General features: G+C 31.1%; 2 protein-coding genes across 3 annotated transcripts; one reads left to right on the top strand and one right to left on the bottom strand.

Annotated features, from left to right (window-relative positions):
- Positions 1–8,737: 8,737 nt before the first annotated feature.
- LOC140434894 (uncharacterized) lies at positions 8,738–12,428 on the bottom strand. The gene is made up of 5 exons (XM_072523507.1): positions 11,862–12,428; positions 11,376–11,804; positions 10,669–10,905; positions 10,284–10,602; positions 8,738–10,223 (listed from the first exon to the last, which is right to left on the bottom strand). The coding sequence occupies exons 1-5, from the start codon at positions 12,253–12,255 to the stop codon at positions 9,890–9,892; spliced, it is 1,713 nt and encodes a 570-aa protein (XP_072379608.1). The 5' UTR covers positions 12,256–12,428; the 3' UTR covers positions 8,738–9,889.
- Positions 12,429–12,595: 167 nt separating this feature from the next.
- Positions 12,596–19,304, top strand: LOC140434895 (uncharacterized). 2 transcript variants are annotated; one of them, XM_072523508.1, is made up of 3 exons: positions 12,596–12,847; positions 12,902–13,045; positions 17,655–19,304. In XM_072523508.1, exons 1-3 carry the CDS (start codon positions 12,718–12,720, stop codon positions 18,935–18,937), a joined length of 1,557 nt encoding a protein of 518 aa, XP_072379609.1. In that variant the 5' UTR covers positions 12,596–12,717; the 3' UTR covers positions 18,938–19,304. The 2 variants fall into 2 exon arrangements, with proteins under 2 accessions (XP_072379609.1, XP_072379610.1); XM_072523509.1 differs by having other exon boundaries at positions 12,902–13,027; positions 17,655–19,303.
- Positions 19,305–21,001: the final 1,697 nt, after the last annotated feature.

Raw genomic sequence — 21,001 nt, forward strand, 5'->3', positions numbered from 1 at the left:
TTTAGAAATCAAAACATAAACAAAATTCTTACTCTAAAAAGCGGCAATACTGTAAACAGTTTTGCTAAACGCTGAACTGTCATTGAAATTTGAAGTATTCCCGTATCAGTGGCGTACGATTGTCTAAATTATTATTGTGCGGTGTGTGTATAAGTTTATATAATATAATTATATAAACTTAAACAGGTATTTCATAAAATTATCTTATTAATAATAATAAATATTTTTGGTCATTTAATCAATATAATTCTAAAATTCTCAATATAATCATGATTACATTTTTCTGAATATTATACCATGTTGACGCCCATGTAAGATGGAGCTGTATGGGTGTCGTATTATTAGCTGTGTTGGGGAAATTTGAACTCTTAGGTTGATGTTTTGGAAATTTTAAATACCAGTGATATCACTTTATATAAATCGTGACGTCCAACGTTTTTATACTTTGAAAAATAGTATATCATAGCATGTTTTAAATATAGTCATTCTTTTGCCAAAAAATTAAGTTCAAGAAATTATTCCTTCTGGGTGTAACACTTCTAATGTCACTGAGTATAATTTCGGAAAACGATGCCAGCAAGGAAAGAAGAATCAAATAATGAGATCATAAAGCTGCTTAGATCGATATGCAGAAGAAGCCAATCATTAAGCCCTACCAGAAATAATATTATATCATCATAATCAACTAGCCTCTAACGTCCACTGCTGAACATAGGCCTCTCGCATGCTTTTCCACTTAGTCCGATTTTGCGCCATCTGAATCCAATAATAGTATAGATCTCTAAAAAATCGATCTCCCACAACTGACCACAGACATTCAAATAATAGCCAGTACTGTAAAAAACTTTAAGAAAAAGAGAATGTAACCGAAGAGGTAAGTCTCGAGATGGCCACAGTTAAACAGGAAGAAGATAATGATCAGACTTTCCTGGAAAGCCTTAAAAGAGTCAGAAGAAAGATAATGGCATAAAAATCATACGAGAATGGCGTAAAAATGGAGTAAGACCTATTTATCAGGAAATAACACCAAATATAATGGAACTATAAAGGCGTCCTAGACTCAATGGGAATCTCTGTATCTTTAAAGGTACAGTCTGTCCCAAACCCTTCTTTCAGTGCGTCACTAATTTTGACGTCATATAGGATTTTAAGAATGTCGAGAATTATTGCATGACATTTTAGTTAAATCTGACAGTTGCAGGATTGTAATCGGCTAAATGTGAAAAGATTATTTTTTCAAAATGTGAAGTAAAAACTTTAAGAATTCAATTTTTTTTTTACTTTACATATTAGAGGTCCCGTCCTGTATAAAAAAAATTATTGCGCATTATATTGGAACCGGCATTTTGTCATAATTGCTATTCTATACATTCCAAAGAAAGTGCTTAATTAGCTAAGATTTATTTATGGATTTATTATAAACACTATGGAATTGGAATGTTTGTTTATTTAAAATAACGCTTCCTCCTATAGAATCTTTTCAGAGTTGACTGCGAGATAAAAAAATTTACTGGCAATTGCAAGGCATCAAAGCAAACATTCCTATGATAAAATAGCATCGATTGAAATCAGTCATATTCGGATAAGTAATTTTCGGAAAGTTTCTGTGGCAGCCATTAGTTTAATTTTGTGAAGATTTATCATAAAATCGTGAAAATAGTTTAAATAGTGAGTTATTCTACTAGATTGGGTGTGCAAATGAAAGAGTTTAACAGTTTAAATAGTAAAGCAGTTGATTTTTGAGTTAATCTACCAGTTTCGGTATGCAGATGAAATAGTGTTAATGGAGTTTAGTTAAAAAACAAGATACTGAATGTAAGTTTATGTAAATAGTTTAAATAGTGAAGCAGTCGATTTTTGAGTTAATCTACCAGTTTCGGTATGCAGATGAAATAGTGTTAATGGAGTTTAGTTAAAAAACAAGATACCGAATGTAAGTTTACCTTCTTTTTTTATGAATAACAAAAATGAATATTATATTTCAAACAATCCACAATCCAATTCAGAACCTAATTCATTAAAATCAATGATTACAGGGGATATGTGGCTGGCATCAATTATATCTTATATTTTAATAAAATGTGGTTCTAAAAAGAACCGTTTTAATACATATGAATATCTTCTAATTGAAAATAATTTAATAATTTTAATATTAGGCTTTGTTCTTTCTCGGTATATCTCGGCATATTTAAAATATTTTTATGACAATAAATACAAAATTAAATTTTCACTGTAAAATGTCTGAAAATACTAACCTGGAATGACAATTATCATTTTATCAGTTGACATTATCATAGTACTGTGACTATTGAGACCATCTGCGTCAAATTATATTTCTGCGCATCATTGATTGGATATCTATTTAGCGCATTCTAAACTCCAACCAATTATATATCCGTAAGTAGAATTCGCTTTAATATGCAAATACCCGTGAACGATACATAATTTTCTAAGTTCTATGTATAATAATCACAGACTTACGTTTTTTTCTGTCACTTCTAGCTTAATGCGTTAGAGAGAATTCGATCAACTATGACGCACTGAAAGAAGGGTTTGGGATGAACTGTATATTATATCGTATGGTACTATAAAATTTGTAATTATGAATACAATCTACCAAAAATCGGTCTGCATAACATAAAATTAAATAATACCTTGGGTAAATTTTGATTATTTGCCTATTATAATTGGAATGTTTATACATACTTTAACTTATCGGTTAGTTAAAAAATACATATTAGTTAGCCCTTGAAAGTTGACCCAAGGTACAAGCTGGTAATGTACGTTGGACCAAAATATGTTGTATCTTGGGTCGGTTATGGAAAAAATAAAAAACAAGAACAGATTGTGCAAGATATTTATTAAAGATTTTAAAAAGAAACGTTATGAATAGAATGAATAAATTTGTTAAACTCCATTCGCTTAGCTCGGACAAATTTTGACAGATTCATTGTCGGAAACCTACAACACAACAATTCCTACTTCTCAGTATTAATAGCTCAAGTATCCTGCTATTACAGACTTCTTTCTTTAAAAAAAGAAGAATTATTCTAAATAGTCGAAGTGTATACTAAACCCATCAAATTTTGGGTAGTATATATTTAAAAAATATATATTTAGTTGTTATAATTTAACATAACTATTTATTATATGGTGCAGATAAATAAATATTGATTGTCGGTAATTTGCAAACTTCTATTTTATTTACTATTTAGTTTGTTTACTATTAATATTGGCTATGAGTATGGGTGCTTGGTTGTATAGTAATTTCCAGCCACTTTTAGTCTGTCAAAAAGTAACTAACTTCGCAAAAAAATAATTACTAAATTCACTAGACAGTTCGGACTGGGATTAGCGAACCGAGTTTAATTATTATTGCATGTCATTATCATTGACAGAGATCGAAGTTGACATAGTTGCCAAAGTATAAAAAAATCCTGAATCCATTTTAAATCAAATGGGTCACAATTATTGCAAAAGTGGATTATACAACAAAACAAATTAATATTTAATGTAAATAAATAGAAACAAAACAAGAGTTAAAAATTATCTTGTTAAAAACAATTTGAGCCGCTTGTATGCGTCGTATAAAGATGTAAAATGGAATACTTAAACAAAAATAACACTTTTTTCATTACTTATTAACATTAGTCAACACCGCAACTGTCAAATAAGTGTTACCAATTTATGCCAAAATATCACCTTCTTTCAATTACAGTTACAGTGTGTTCCGAACAAATGTTCTTCATAAAAACGCTTTATAATGCATTTATACAAATTAAATGAAACATATTATTGTGTATTTCTTTAAGTTAACATTAATAGAAATCCTTAAATATTATTTCTACGCGTATATAATAAAATATGTCTAGTGGCTGTAATGCCAGTGTACTCGGCAAAGTGATTCTAAAAAAGAACACACCTACCGCCTAAATATTTCGTGTTGGTATCATGTGACCTCACGGACTATGACGCGGATGACGTGCAACGGTAAGTAAATTAGATGAAATATACGCATGCCCGATTCTGGTTGTTTAACTGTCATCAACACGTGCTTATTTTTTAACTCTGGTTGTTTTACGATAGTCCGTAGGCGTCTGTGGTAAATACTCGACTCAACAAGTGCATTTGACCATTTATATAATTTATTTCTAGTTAAAAATTTATAGTTATAGTTTATAGTTATAGTTAAAATATATAAGTTAAATATATAAGTTTATAGTTAAAAGTTTAATTTATGTTTAAAATGTCTGGATATATTTGTGAGATTCGCGGATGTTCATCTGTGACAGGAAAAGGAATAAGTTTATTTAGATTTCCTAAGAATAATAACAGGTAATTACTATTGCTTTGTAATTATTATTAGTTATAACATAATAGTATTGGTTTGACTTTCGAACAGTAAGCCGGCGCCGACGTGTCTGTCCGAGCTATAAAAAATAAACTTTGGTCTGCCAAGGGATAGTTCAAAATGAAAACATTAAATTTCAGTGCTATTTCTTTTATTGAAAGAAGCAAGTCTCCGAAGGCTCAGGTCAAAAAATCAACAGGTGGTGGCCGGGCTCGAAGACAACAATACGAATAGGTATAGTATTTTTAGGAAATAAAAATATATAGAGGGTTTTATACACGAGAATATTTGATTTAAGAGCCTAGGCGCAAAATTTCGGGACAATGCTTTTTAAATGCATTCATTTTTTTCGAATCCTGAAAAAAACTAATAAGTATTTTTGAAAAATTTAAACTCAGAATGAAAGACTACATTATTACTGAGGGCCGAAAGTCCCTGAAAAGTTCTATAATATTTATTTTAATAAGTTACAGGGGTGAAAAAAAAAGAGAAAATTTAGTGTGATTTTTAATTTCAAATATCTCATTCAAAAAAATTGTTTGTTTATTCTAAGGGACTTTCGACCCTCGGTAATAATGTAATCTTTCATTCTGCGTTTAAATTTTTCAAAAATAGTTGTTAGTTTTCTCAGGATTCGAAATAAATGATTGCATTTAAAAAGCATTGGCCCGAAATTTTACGCCTACGCTCTTAAACGAAACAAAGAAATTACTAAAATGCTCAAACTAAAAATTGTTGGAAACATAATTAGACCGATAATTGGTAAAATCTTACAATTACAACAGAACAAATAAACAAACTTACATTAAATTATGAAAAAACTAAATACTCATCTACTTTTTGCTATATACAAAAGTTGTCTGCCAATTTTTAATTCGTTAAATATAAATAACAAAGATCAAATATATGAATCGGAGTACATAAAATATTTAGGAGTTTAAAATGGGAATTACAAATAAAAAATATTAAAACTTTATTTGTTGTATATCTCAATATTTAGTGACATTTTTGTGACTTAGTCAGGAGAAAACTGTAAATTTATTAAGATTAGATACTGACAAAAGTTAAATATTTCATTACTTACAATATACTTAGAATATACTAATACTCTTATAGTTGTAAGTAATAAAGTATTATTTATAAATACAGAAAAAGTTCTTTGTTTAAAATTTGTTCTGTTAAAAATTTTTAGTGCCAAAGTGTGGATACAAGCTTGCAGACGAGAATATTTATTATTCAAAATGAATTCACTTTATAATAATTATAGAATTTGAGAACTGCATTTTGAAGATAATGTTAGTGTAAAAGGAAATAGAAGAAAAACTGGTTCGTCGTTTTGACTTCAAGTACAAGAATTGTACTAACGGCAGTTAACAACAAAACCAGAAATAATTGTTACAAATCCGGCTTAGGCAAACTAGATACTACAAATAATTTTAAAGGCAATACTGATCAACTAAAAATCGCATGTATTAACTCTGAATCTATTGTAAACAAAATAAATTGTACCGAAATATTACTTAAAACTAAAAGTCTGGATTTATTATTTTATCCGAATCATGGTGTAATGACAATAATATAAATTCTTTTTATCTTCCTAATGCTCTCTTGTAATGATTCGTAATACTTTTCGAAGTCAACATAAATGCTCAATTTTATTTAAGAATTTATATTGTGTGATATGCCCACTGACTATTAGTTTTCTGGTTGTTAACTGTCATTGTCGTTGGCGGCTTGGCCACGAAACTTCAAACGAGTGTCGCTTCTCTGTCTTATTGAGACTACACTATAATATACAGCCTAGGTTTGGCGTGATTGGTTGGTGGGTGGGTCCCAATTTAAAAATTGGCGGGTTTCATGTTTTTTAAAATGACAATTGAGGTATTGTGACACAGTATATCGCTAAAAAATTTATTAGCAGAGTAGCAATCTACTGTGGTATTGGTACAAAGCGGATGATATTCACATTTTAGGATTAAGCTGGCTATTATAGTTTTATTAGAAATGTAATTATTTTTTCTTTTGAGATTATGTAGGTAAAATTAATTTCTGACTTGTCTTTTTTTATTTTGATATGCTAGTGATGCTTTTTTATTAGATATATAGATATTGTTTTAATTTTTTTTGATTAGGTAATTTTTTTATTAAGATTTAGAGGTTCTTCTTATTATTTTTATTTCTAGAACATTCATTAACATTATTATTCTCGTTAGCTTTCTCTATGTGGGATCGGCTTCTCTAATTATTTTCCTGTAAACTTTTCTGTTCTCTTCCAGGGACTAAGTACCTCTCCGCTTTTTCTCTGAGATTATGGTTTTTCAAAAACATGCAATTTCTGTTCATCCCCTTTTTTACTGCCCTACATTCAGTACCACACATCATAGCTGGTCTAAAAGCAGTCCTATACAATTACCTTTTAGTTTTCTTCGTACCTTTTTTATCACACATCATTCAATTTGCCTCTTTCCTTTATCTTTAATTGAAGTATGATAAATAAAACGGTAATACCGATCCTAAAAGCCGAAAATTATCATCTTTTTTGAGTTCTTGTCTATTCAAGCCAACTACTCTATCTGGAATTGAAATATCATATTTAAAAGAATATTCTAAATATTTTGTTTGTATCCAACTTAATTTTAATCATTTTTCATTAAGGACTTGTCTCCGCTACTCTATACCAAGCAGGTTCAGTTGTTATCTAATCCAGCACAAATGAGAATAAATATGGGCGAAACCCGGATGAAGCCCTATTTTCACACAAAATTGGCCAGTTTCACCTACAATTGTATAGTTCTAACACTATAATAGTTATTCTAACTATATATAGTAGTTCTAACACTATTATAGTTGTTACTTGCTCATACTCCACTCACACATTCAGCTGGCACTCCTTTCCTACTAAATCTCTGCCACAGTAGGTTTCTGATAACTTCATCATGTGCTTTCTCAAGATTAATAATACTATTCGCAAGTCTATCTCTTTCACTCTAAATTGTTAAATTAGCTGTTTTATAATAAAAATTGCTGATGTAGACCTGCCTCCTTGCATAAATCCAAATTGACATTTATCCATTTTCATTTTTTTAGAACACTGAATTATATTAGATTTCACCACAAATGTAGGATAATAAAGATATATATTGTGAATCGAGTACTATGAAAAATTGTCATTGTTAACAAAATGAAGCAGAGGTTTACTGGAAATAACTATTGCAAACCAAATAAAACACTAAACAGTTATGTTTAAAATGTCTTTATTCTTCTTATTATTTTTATTTCTAGAACATTCATTAACATTATTATTCTCGTTAGCTTTCTCTATGTGGGATCGGCTTCTCTAATTATTTTCCTGTAAACTTTTCTGTTCTCTTCCAGGGACTAAGTACCTCTCCGCTTTTTCTCTGAGATTATGGTTTTTCAAAAACATGCAATTTCTGTTCATCCCCTTTTTTACTGCCCTACATTCAGTACCACACATCATAGCTGGTCTAAAAGCAGTCCTATACAATTACCTTTTAGTTTTCTTCGTACCTTTTTTATCACACATCATTCAATTTGCCTCTTTCCTTTATCTTTAATTGAAGTATGATAAATAAAACGGTAATACCGATCCTAAAAGCCGAAAATTATCATCTTTTTTGAGTTCTTGTCTATTCAAGCCAACTACTCTATCTGGAATTGAAATATCATATTTAAAAGAATATTCTAAATATTTTGTTTGTATCCAACTTAATTTTAATCATTTTTCATTAAGGACTTGTCTCCGCTACTCTATACCAAGCAGGTTCAGTTGTTATCTAATCCAGCACAAATGAGAATAAATATGGGCGAAACCCGGATGAAGCCCTATTTTCACACAAAATTGGCCAGTTTCACCTACAATTGTATAGTTCTAACACTATAATAGTTATTCTAACTATATATAGTAGTTCTAACACTATTATAGTTGTTACTTGCTCATACTCCACTCACACATTCAGCTGGCACTCCTTTCCTACTAAATCTCTGCCACAGTAGGTTTCTGATAACTTCATCATGTGCTTTCTCAAGATTAATAATACTATTCGCAAGTCTATCTCTTTCACTCTAAATTGTTAAATTAGCTGTTTTATAATAAAAATTGCTGATGTAGACCTGCCTCCTTGCATAAATCCAAATTGACATTTATCCATTTTCATTTTTTTAGAACACTGAATTATATTAGATTTCACCACAAATGTAGGATAATAAAGATATATATTGTGAATCGAGTACTATGAAAAATTGTCATTGTTAACAAAATGAAGCAGAGGTTTACTGGAAATAACTATTGCAAACCAAATAAAACACTAAACAGTTATGTTTAAAATGTCTTTATTCTTTATTAAAAATCTGGGAAATCAAAGGAGGGGGGGCCGTTATTGATGCAATGGCGAAGCCCTCTAAACCTCGCCTAGGGCCCAGTACATCCCGATTTAAAAATGCAATTCTAATATAAAAGCATACAAATATAACATCATTATAACATCATTACTTAACACAGCTTTAAAATTCAGGCCTAAACTAAGCATTTATACATATATTTTATGAAATTTTACTACATATATTACTAATTGTCGCTGGATTTGACCCTCGGGAATGAGGGAAGGTGGTCCAGTCGCACTATCCATAGCTATGTTGGACCGGAGCATATAGGGATCACGGTCCGTGGACATAAAGGTTATATATGAACCCTAGCTACCGGGAAAAATACCTTTATTAAAATACAATAAAATGTTTATTACAAGTAAGAATCTGCAATAAAAGTTGATTAGTATTATAACTAAGAATCTGCAAAGAAAGGGGTTAGATATCTTAATACTAAGAATCTGAAAATAAAGTGTTAATTAGTCTTAGAACTAAGAATCTGTAAAAGAAGGTCGTTAGTTATGACATCTAAGACTAATTAATGCAAAAGGCAATTTGCAATAGGTAAATAAGCCTATAAAGTGAGCTACAAGAATGGTTCAAATTTAATTTTTAATCAGTTTCTTTTTTTATTGGAAGGAAAATATTCCTGCTTTTCCATTTTTCGCTTCTTTGTAATATCCTTAGGGGTTTCCTGAAATTCTTTCTTCACTTTGCGCTTTGTTCCTTGAATGTCCCTCACAATTTTGTCATGTAATCTTGCAAAACTTTCATCATCTAAGTCTTCCATTAAATTTACCAAGTTTTCTATTTGAAGACTTCGTTTGGTTTTTTCCTGGATGACATTTGTCTGTTCTACCTTCCCTCTGACAAACTCATTAATTTCCTCCTGATGCCTTGATTTGATAATTGAAGTTACTGCCAAACACCTTGCAGCATCATCTAAAACAGAGTTAGTTCCCTCGCGCTCCTCGTGCATTCTTACCAAGTGCACATGCTTACACAAGATATTCCTCACCACATATTCAGCACACTCACACTGATAGCGATGAATACAAATTTTACATACTCTACAATACAATGTCTTACATTCATTTTCACATACTTGCCTTATATTTACATTATATAATTTATTAGGATCTCTAAATGACTTTACCTGAAATTGACCATATACCTCTCATTTTTCTTAACCTCCACTTTGTTTTTCATCGTTTCTGCCATTTTGTGTGCTTTTGCTATAACCCTATCTTGATAATTGTTCGCATTTGGTCTTTCGATGTCTATAATCCTCTTCCACATTTTAATGTCAACTAGATCATCTATTGTGTCCAATAACTTTTCAATTGTTACCCCAGCACTTCTCCTAAGGTGGTTGGTCTTCAATAGGTTGTTGAAAGATTCTATCGCCATGTTTGTATTGATTCCTGAATTTTTTCTGTAACAATGAGCCCACATTTTGATTCTCTCTTCATTCTGAAAGTAATTCCTACAAAAAAAAATAGACTTAAGGATGACTTAAAATGTATGATTTCATATACTTATTTACCGTGCCAGATAATTAAAAAAATCTATCTCATTTGCCTCTTGTAATTTGATTATATATCTATTGCATAACTCCATAAATCTATCTTCATCCGTTTCATTAATAATTCTTTTCATCTCAGTTTTCATCTGTTTCTTCAAAATTGGATCTTTTATTTTCTTCTTCCCTTGAATGTTCCAATTTTTCACAACGTGCCATGTACATAAAAGCCTCTTTGGTTGGTTGCCCATAATCTTCACCCATGCATTATAATATTTTTTATCGTCATCACTCATAAAATGTTCTGCATGAATTCCAGTTTGCATTCTATTCTTGAGAGCACCTAAAAGTTTTTAAAAATTATTTTTACTTACCAGTCATAAATTGTCACTACTCATATAATACATACCTAAAAAAACTTCTTGAACTACTTGGTCCAATCGGTTTGACAGTAAGAATGCAACTGGAAATCCTGTATTCCTGTCATCTTTAATAAGCACCACTGTTAAATCCATTCCCCTCTTGTTCGTGCCATGTGTACCATCCATACAAATTATGCTATGGAATTCTCTTAATTTATCTTCCATAACAGAGTTCATGAATCCTAAGGCAAAATCTTCTTTTTTAAGTACATCATGTTGTTCTCCTAATAAAAATAAAAAATTTATAGTTTAGAGATAATTAAAGATAATAAATTAATGGTAAGAGACTGAAATTTTATTGTATTTTTTAACAGGTAATCATTAGTCCTATTTTTTTTTTGTGTTGACTTCTTATTTAACATATCATATTTATCAAAAACTGGAAGAGCAAAGTGTGAAATAGATCAGAATGGAGAAGTATTCTTTAACAGACTAAGACCCAAAAATGGTTGTCTAGTAAAATAAAAAACTAGTAAGTTTGCCCAATAAATCAGCACCTCCATTACAAAATTAGTTTTAATGTAAAAAACCAATGACTACAATCTTACGAGATATATTATTTAAAAATGTATATTGTTGATTCTGCTAAGAGTAAGGTTTGTTACATGAGTCAAGTGATAACAATTCACACAAGTCAAATTGGAATAGGATTAATTATAATTGTAGTAGGCATAAAAAAATGATAGGTCTTTACCTTCCTTCTTGAATAAGAAAGCATAATTCTTGTTGTTAGCATTCCATTCCTGAACCTTTAAAGCCGTTGCTACCATATCATTTTGATCTCGTTTCTTATATGTATTATACTTCCTGGACAAATTTGAGAGGTCTTTACTTGTTAATAGGGCAAGTCTTTCTAGTTTTGGTGTTTCCAATTTTCTTGAATCTTCTAAAATTCTGCTGGATGGCACCCCAGATATTAACTTCTCTACAATCATTTTTTCTTCTGCTTTTGCCAGATGCATGGTTCTTAATTCCTCTTTATGTCCAGCATGTGTTTTCCAATAACTGACTGAAACTTGTCCTTGATCTCTCAGTTTGCAAATCAGCCTGGAGGGACACACTCCTTTAACTTTAATTGATCCACCAGATTTCTCTGTTCTAATTTTATAGTTGGGCTTATATCCTAAATATAGATTAGTATAAGTTTTAAATATTACAAGTAACAAAGTATTGTACCTACCTTTAGTGTTACTTCTGTTACACTCATAGTATAATGTCTTCTGTTCATTTCTATTAACAATTCTATTCATTGTATAACTTGTCTCAAATTTCTGCATGTCTTTCCATGTCTCATATTCTTGTAAACTAGAAAATTCAAAAGTTATTAATTCAATACTCACCTGGTGGTTCCCTTTAAGATGTTTTCGTAAGTTCTCATGGCTTTTGAAATTAGTTTCTTGTTCACATAAGGGACAAATAATGTGATTAATTTTCTTAATCGACATATCTATGTTATGTATTCCTTTGATATGACGATTTCGTAATTCCACATTTTTAAATATTTTGCTGCAAAGATGGCAGGCTCCTGAGTTAATTTCACAGCTTGTTGAAGTGGATGGATAGACAGAATCCATAATTGCTTGCTAAAACAAAGTCTTAGGTAATTAAATATGGTGTTCTAACGAACAAATTTTTAAAACAATTTAACAGATTTTTAAAAATAAATGAGAAAAATTTAAATTGAAATGTTCTGTGTGGTTGCTTATTGGCAAATTGGTATAAAACCGCCTAATCACAGATGTTTAAGCGCCAAACAGAGAGATACATAACCTGAAAAATTCAAAATCCGATGAAGATGCTGACCAATCCACAGCTCTTATGCTGTGACCAATCACGCCAAAATCACGCCAAACTTAGGCTGTATATTATAGTGTAGTCTGTGTTAGAGTATATGCAAAATATGTAAACAATGAATAATGTGCAGTGTATAGTGTATCAACCAAGAACCAATGAATGAAACAAATAAATACGCATAGCTGGTACCACACGTTTTGTTGCAATTGTACTACATTTCTATTATATTTATTCAGTTTATAATGTCAACTATGGAATTTAAAGTTGAAATTAAGGATGAGTATAACCAAAAAGATATAGGGAGTCAGAGTCAGCTTCAGCTATCAACATCAACAGATCTGGAACATTTCAAAAATGAAATAGATAACTCAGGTAAGACAACTAGTAAAAATTAGTGTTAAATATTAATGTGATGTAATTTATTAGAAATGGCACTAAAAGCTAAAATTAAGGAAGAGTTTCCCGAAGGTGGCCAAGGCTATATAGAGAGTCAGCTATTTACATCCCCAGATTTTGAAGACTTGATTAATAAACCAAATGAAGATAACTCAGGTGAGAGATGTGATAAAAGTATGTAGGTAGGGAGAACTTATTTTTTAAAAATGAATTTTTGGGAAAAAAGCCTTATACTCACAATCCCTAATAGGTTTTTATTATAACAAAGGGTTTCACTGTTTACAAGTTTTTACAGCATCTTCTGGGCCTCAAGAAACTCAAGTGTATATACAACAAAAATTTTAGAGTGGTATCGAAAGGACTTGGTTAATAGTCAGTTATATAAAACAAAGTGTGTATTAAATGGACCAGCTTCACTCTGATGTTGACTGGTGCATCAGTTGCATGAGTCGACACTAATTTTGAATAAGAAGTTGAGATTCAACTGTGCATACAATTTCTATATGATGTACAGCTATTATCATTGATATTTATTTAACAGAAAGAAAACTCAAACTTATTTATACAAAACGGAAATAAAAAAACTGTATTTTGAAGCACACAAAGAGTATGAAATTGGTTATGTGTGGCTTTTCCCAAAATTAAAGTTAAATAGATGACATGGCTATGTATTAAACTGTAATATATATTTTTCCTATATTTAATTTCTACATAACGCTCTTCCTCTATTGCAGATGAGATTTGTCTGCATAAATGTTGTATGTGATACTCCCAAGTAAGTCTATGGTCAATGTACAGTCCCAAATATTTAATACATTCCACTTTTTGTAAAGGCCTTGATTTCAAGTAATATCATTAATTGTTTTGACTCTTCTCTCCTTTTATCACCATATAACTTGATTTATCTGCATTAAGGGTAAGTTTATAATGATCTAATCATCCCTTCACTATCTCAAATTCAACATCATTTTTGCCTCATTGGGGGTTTTACTAAAGTATACAATACAGGTATCATCAGCATACATTTGTATTTTACCTCTAAATAGCAATATTGAAATTGAATTAGCATAAATGAGGAACAGCATTGGACGAAGTATTGACCAAGTAACAAAAGGTAAGCTGTGTTCTTCCTGATAGGTAATCATTAAACCACTTCAACACTATGCCTCTTATGTCTAAAGTTTCCAATACAGATAATAATAGATATCATGTGATCAACTGTATCAAAGGCTTTCTTCAAGTCAAGAGATACAAATATACAAGATTGTCCTTTATCAACAATATTTGTCATAAGATTAACTGTTGTTGTTGTGCTGCTACCATGTCTAAATCCATATTGGCCTTTACATGAGAAATTTTGATTATCTAAATGGTGCATGCTTCTATTATTTACACATGTTTCCAGAATCTTGGGTAAGGCCAGTAAAAGTGAAATGGGTCGATAATTACTAGATATTGAGGAGTCACTAGGGGGCACTATTTTTCAAAAATGATTTGATTGTATGAGGTTTCTTTGGGAGGTTCTAATTATTTGATCACATAAAATGTTGAGGTCGTCCCTCTTTCATACAGTAATTGAAATAACTCGCATTTAAATCTGTGTTTATTTAGCCTATTAAACATACAATAATGTTCAGATTGATTGGACTGGGTTTGACCGTGTAACAGGATTTAATTAAGCATCCAGAAATCAGATCTAAGTAACCCAATTCAGTTTAAAAATTTAAAATTCTTTTAATAATATTAATCATAGCTTATTGCTCAATGCAATTATTTGTTTATGACATTGAAAATATCGGTATAACTAGAACACGCTTATCGAGAAGCTGACCTAGTGACATTTGCAATGTAATCAAAAGCTTATTTAATATTTAATTTTAGGAAAACCACTGAATCAAATTGTGAATATTTTTTATGATATGGTTTACTTAGCTATATAATTATTTATCCCCCTAGAAACATATTCAAAACCTAGATTCCCTTCTTGGTTCTCACCAGAATTGAAGGACCTGATAGTTGAGAAAAAGAAAGCTCACAAAAAATATCTTTTATCTAAATCACTTCTAGATTATCGCACTTTTTCTCAGCTGAGGGCCAACTGCAAATTGTTAAAAGCTGAAGGCTACAGAAATCATATTTATTTAACATATCACTAGGAAATAATTTGAAGGGATTTTGGTTATTTGTGAATTCACAGAGGAGAAAGCCTTCCTTGCCGCTGTGTTGAGTTATGGTGGTGTTGAATCCAGTCACGGACTAGATATTGTGAATCTTTTTGCAGAATATTTCTCTACAGTCTATTCCACTCAAATATGTGACATACCCAGTGATTCACCTTCACTTAGTCTTACTAACTTGACTAGTTTCAACATAACTATATCCGATATTTATTTAAAATTATCATAACTGGATGTGAATAAGGGATCTGGTCCTGATGGATTGCCTCCCAGCTTTCTCAAGAATTGTTGTTTTATATTATCCAGACCTCTTTTTCACATTTTTAATCTATCTAATCTATTTGAAAACTCATTTGAGAATCCATACTGGTTTAAAGCAGTTTTCTCTAAAAGGTAATGTGAAAACACATTTGGGATTGCACACTGAAGAAAAACCTTAAAAGCGTGTGATTTGTTGTAGGTACTTTGGTCTAGCAAAGCATTTGAGACAACATATAAAAATACATGCTGGAGAAAAGCCGTACAAGTGCATAACTTGTTTTAAGCAGTTTTCTCACAACGATCATTTGAAACGACCTATGAGATTGCACCCTGGAGAAAAACCTTATGAGTGCGAAATTTGTTTAAAACAGTTTATTGAAGCATACAATCTGAAATATCATTTGAGAGTTCACACTGGAGAAGGGCCATTTAAATGTAAAATTTGTTTTAAACCATTTACTCGAAGATCCAATTTGAAAAGGCATGTGAGTGTGCACACTGTGGAAAATAAGTGCAAAATTTGTTGTAAGAAGTTTATTCGAGAATTCGATTTGAAAAGTTATTTGGCAGTGTACACCGGAGAAAAGAATTACAAGTGCGAAATTTGTTTTAAGCAGTTTACTCAAGCACACAGTTTGAAAAGTCATTCGAGTGTGCACTCTGGAGAGAAGCCTTAAAAGTGCGAAATTTGTTTTAAGCAGTTTTCTCGAATTTCTCGCTTAGCTAGTGGGGCAATATCGTACATGATATTTGAGCTGGAAAAATACGAAAAATAAAAATAATTGAATAAATTTTTAATAAGCTTAAAAATAATCTAACACATCAATATAATTAAAAGGTTTTTCAAATAGTGTATTAAAATAAACGTCGTTTTGATACTTATGCTTTATTAATATTTTCTTTGTGTCCATCGCATTGAAAACCTTCAGCTGACTCCTTACCACTACAAGCTGCATGTGCCCGTATTTCACACCCAATACAGCGATACCAAAATGTCTTGTTTTTTCCAAATTCGTCACATACGGTGGATACTTCATTGGCTACAGGAGGATTGTAATATTGTTCGATTTCAGATATCCGAATCGCTACTATCTGACAAATCCATTTCTATGGATGCCTCAGAATGATCTTCAATACGTCTTTTCTTTTATTTAGTTTTATTACTCCTAGCAACATTAACTTTTTGTTTCAATTTTTTACTTTTATATCACCATGTTGCTCTCTTCTCGCTTAGATTTTTTGTTCAGAAAATATCGCTTTTAGATTTTTGTCGATAGGACACTTTGATCAAAATATATCGAATTTTTACCGTCGAATTAATACAAATTTTATTTAAAATTGATTTCGCACGCTAGCCGCTTCGCTTCAGGCAATATTTTTGAGAGAACTGTTTATTTTACAGAGAAAGTGTAACATTTTTGTTTAAAATTGTCTTTTGGTTTTCAAATTTTTGGTAAATCAATTTTTTCCTCTGGTTTTAGGGGGAAGCCGGGAGGTAGGAATAGTAAACTTTTTTGTATATTTTTTAGGGCTCCAAAATTAACATTCTCATAAAAATTCAGCTTGTTTGTATTATATTTTTAGAGGTTCAGTGGCATTTTCGTCTCTGACGACTGGAGTATTAATAAATAAATTTATTTATAACAAAACTAAAGCATCTCCGGCATTTTGTTATACGTTTTTTTGATGGCTCTATTTGATTTACGTCGGATTAAAAATAATGAAGAAAATGTTTTCATTGGAAGCCAAGAAAATAGTTTTACGTATACCGATTTTGATATTTTAAATTAAATTTGCTTTAACCTAATTTTTTTTGGTATTTTTCACGCGCGATGCCGATGGTTTTTATTGTTATATATATATAATACATGTTATAAATATCTTGAAGGTATGAAAATTTTTATCGAGAAAGAGCTTCTAAAGAAAAAGGTAATGGTTTAAAGATTATCATCCTATTGTTTTTAACCTCGTCGCAAATGCCGGTCACCTTTGACCGGATGTATCTCGTGAACCACTCCTCGTCATTCAACGTTTTTTCTTTTATAAGAAACGTCTTACCGAGGTTTCTCCAAAGCCATTTCCTGAATTTAATTTCAGCTAATAGTTACCGAGATATTCTATTTGTTTATGAGCCAAATAATTGTTTATAATTTTAAAACATTCTTGAGACCGTCCAAATAATCCGATTTCAACATCATCATTAAGTTGCTGTAATATTGTCGCAAACTTGTCTCGTCATATTTGTCGCAACAATTTAGAAATTAATAAAAATCAAACTTGCCTATTATATTCATTCTTACTAAACGTTATTATCTTTGTTTAAATAGTTTTTATTTTTATTTTAGGTTTATCTCAGAACGGAATGGAAGTCATGAAAACTGAACTTGCATGCCCTACAGAACAACAAATACGTACAAACACTGAAGAAACAACATTAAAAAATTCTATTTGCAAAAGTAAAACTTGTTTAAAGCAATTTAACCAGGCAGGTTCTTTAAAACAACATATAAAAACGTATACTGGAGAAAATCTTTACAAGTGTGAAATTTGCTTAAAGCAGTTCACTCATAAAAGTGCTTTGGGTGCACATACTAAAGTTCACACTGGAGAAAAGCCTTACAACTGTCAAATTTGTTTTAAACAATTCAGATATAAAAGTTCTTTGTCTGAACATACGAAAGTTCACACTGGAGAAAAGCCTTACAAGTGTGAAATTTGTTTTAAGCAGTTTTCTCAGAAATTTTATTTGAAAACACACTTGAGATTGCACACTGGGGAAATGCTTTACAAGTGTGAAATTTGTTTTAAACAGTTTAGTCAAAAAAGTAATTTGAAAACACATGTGAAAGTGCACACTGAAGAAAAACCTTACAAGTGTGAAATTTGTTTTAAGCAGTTTACTCAAGCACAAGGTTTGAAAGGTCATTTGAATGTGCACACTAGAGAAAATCCTTATAAGTGTGAAATTTGTTTTAGGCCCTTTACTCGAAGATACGATTTGGAAACTCATTTGAGAATCCACACTGGAGACAAGCCTTACGAGTGTGAAATTTGCTGTAAGCAGTTTACCCAAATAGGTAATTTGAAAGAGCATTTGAAAATGCATACTGGCGAAAAGCCTTACAAGTGTGAAATTTGTTTTAAGCAGTTTACTCAAGCACACAGTTTGAAATGTCATTCGAGTGTGCACACTGGAGAGAAGCCTTATAAGTGCGAAATTTGTTTTAAGCAGTTTTCTCGAATGGATCATTTGAAACGACATAAGAGATTGCACGCTGCAGAAAAACCCTACAAGTGTGAAGTTTGTTTTAAGCAGTTCACTCATAAAAGTCCTATGGATGAACATACTAAAGTTCATACTGGAAAGGAGCTTTACAAATGTGAAATTTGTTTTAAACAGTTTAGCCAAAAAAGTAATTTGAAAACACACGTGAAAGTGCACACTGAAGAAAAACCTTACAAGTGTGAAATTTGTTTTAAGCAGTTTACTCAAGCACACAGTTTAAAAAGTCATTCGAGTGTGCATACTGGAGAGAAGCCTTACAAGTGCGAAATTTGTTTTAAGCAGTTTTCTCGAATGGATAATTTGAAAATACATTTGGGAGTGCACACCGGAGAAAAGCCTTAAGTTTAACCCATTAGTCCCATTTTTTTTCTCATTTTCAAGGAAAACAGTACAATTTTTAATAAAGGAACATATTGTATCTTAAATGTAAATTAAATTTTAAGGTGAAAATTTTCGAAACATTTGGGGTGTAGATGCATTCTATACCTTTTACATAAATAAATAGTATTACTTTTGCACATCCTACATTTTTGCACTATCGTTTTTTTTTTTTGTAATGTGGCCAATATTGTCGAATCTGGTTTCATCTGGTAAAGCAAATTTAGATTAACGTCCATGTACCTACTAAGTTTGACACTGATGTAGAGGTTTTTTCACTATTATAAATTATAAATATAAATCTATGTTGGCTCATGCTTTCTCTTATGATGTGCACTTCTTTATCCTCATCCTTTGACCAATACATATCAACTTGAAGCAGAGTGTAAACCAGATAATATACATATGCTAATAATTTTTAGCAGAATTACTTTTTGTATAATTTTTTAAAAGAATTAATGTCAACATTAACGCTTGAAGACTCAGTAAAATCAAATGATTCGAAAAAGAGATTGGGGACGTTTTTCTTGGACCACACAAAAGATTGATTTGACGGAGCAGAAGCTTGTTCCTCTTTATCGGCAGGAGTTAAGGACTTTGTTGCTTGAGGTAATGTTAACAGTTGTTCATCCTCGTCTTCTTCATAAAAAAAAAAATGTTTTTAGGAAATAACCTAGTCAACTTGTTGTGTTTGAAACCAAATCCATCATCTGGATCAAAGTCAGGATCTTGATCTGAATCATCAAAATCTACTGAACTCCAGTATATAGTGGACCATCACTCAGGTGGTCCACTATATACTGGAGTTCAGCCTCTGAAAGCGGTCGGTTTTGAGACATCTAAAAAAACATAAATAATGTTCTGGAAAAATTGTACCGACACATAGGCCTAATAAAAATTTAAAGTCTTGTAGAACCTTGTCTGGCAAATAAATACTAAACTTTGCTTTAATGTCTCCGTAAAAATTTTAGTAATGTGCGTAAACTAGGATCTCGAGATTTTTTTGGTTTAATATGTGAAAAAATAACCTTTTATTTGGTACAATCCTCAAAATGATTAAAAACATTTTCCTATAGCTAATGGCAAACAACAAGTTTTTATAGTAATTTATTGTCACAATATTGTTTAATAACTGGCATAAGTTTCAAAACTAAGAAATAACAATTGTTTATAAGCCGGGATAAATAAAAACAATGAATTTTGGGGTTAGAATCCTCATAAAACATATTTATGCCTGCAATAACTATTCCAGTGCTTTTAAAGAATTATCTGCTAGTTAAAAGTAATGAAAAGATTACACTTAACACTTACCTTCAATTTTTGTCCAAGTATTTTATTCCAAATGACACATATGCACAAAACAAAAATAAAATTAAACGATTTTTTACATAGACTGTTGCAGAAAGGCACGCTTGTAGCTTATCATACCAGTTTTGTGAAAACACGTGGTTGCCACGCCGTTTTCGGTATTCGTACTTATCAGCAAGCATTCAGTGTATTTACTGCGCCCAGAACCGCCGCTACCATGGCAGAAAATATTATTTATTGTATTGTATGAACTGCCGCCCTTTTGCAGGTACAGTCATAAAGCAGTTTCGGGAATACTTTTTAATTCAAAGCGGCTGGCGGCTTTCGGATTTCAGTTATTTGGGATTTCACACGTAGATACTTTACAAGAATTTAGGCAAGTGGTTGTAAAGTTTCTGTTATAATATTGTTCCTATGGTTATGTTTATAGATGGGATATTATGTCTTATGTTCAGTCTTAGTTGAGAATTCGACGAATTTAGACACGCTTTTGATAAACGATTTTGTTTGTAAAATATAGTAGTGTATCCCTTTCTTTTGCACAGTAGGTACTGTATTTCGAAGTAACGTCGAGATCAGAGCAATTTTATTCGTATACGCGTTACGGCTACATATTATTTGGACAACTTATTTGAAGTCTTTTTGGATTTATTTTGTTAAATTCTCCCGGCTTCGTTCTTAAGTGATAATTTCAAAATGTCCGAAAGTAAAAGAAAACGA

This window comes from Diabrotica undecimpunctata, chromosome 2 (genome assembly GCF_040954645.1).
Source record: "Diabrotica undecimpunctata isolate CICGRU chromosome 2, icDiaUnde3, whole genome shotgun sequence".
NCBI lineage: Eukaryota > Metazoa > Arthropoda > Insecta > Coleoptera > Chrysomelidae > Diabrotica > Diabrotica undecimpunctata.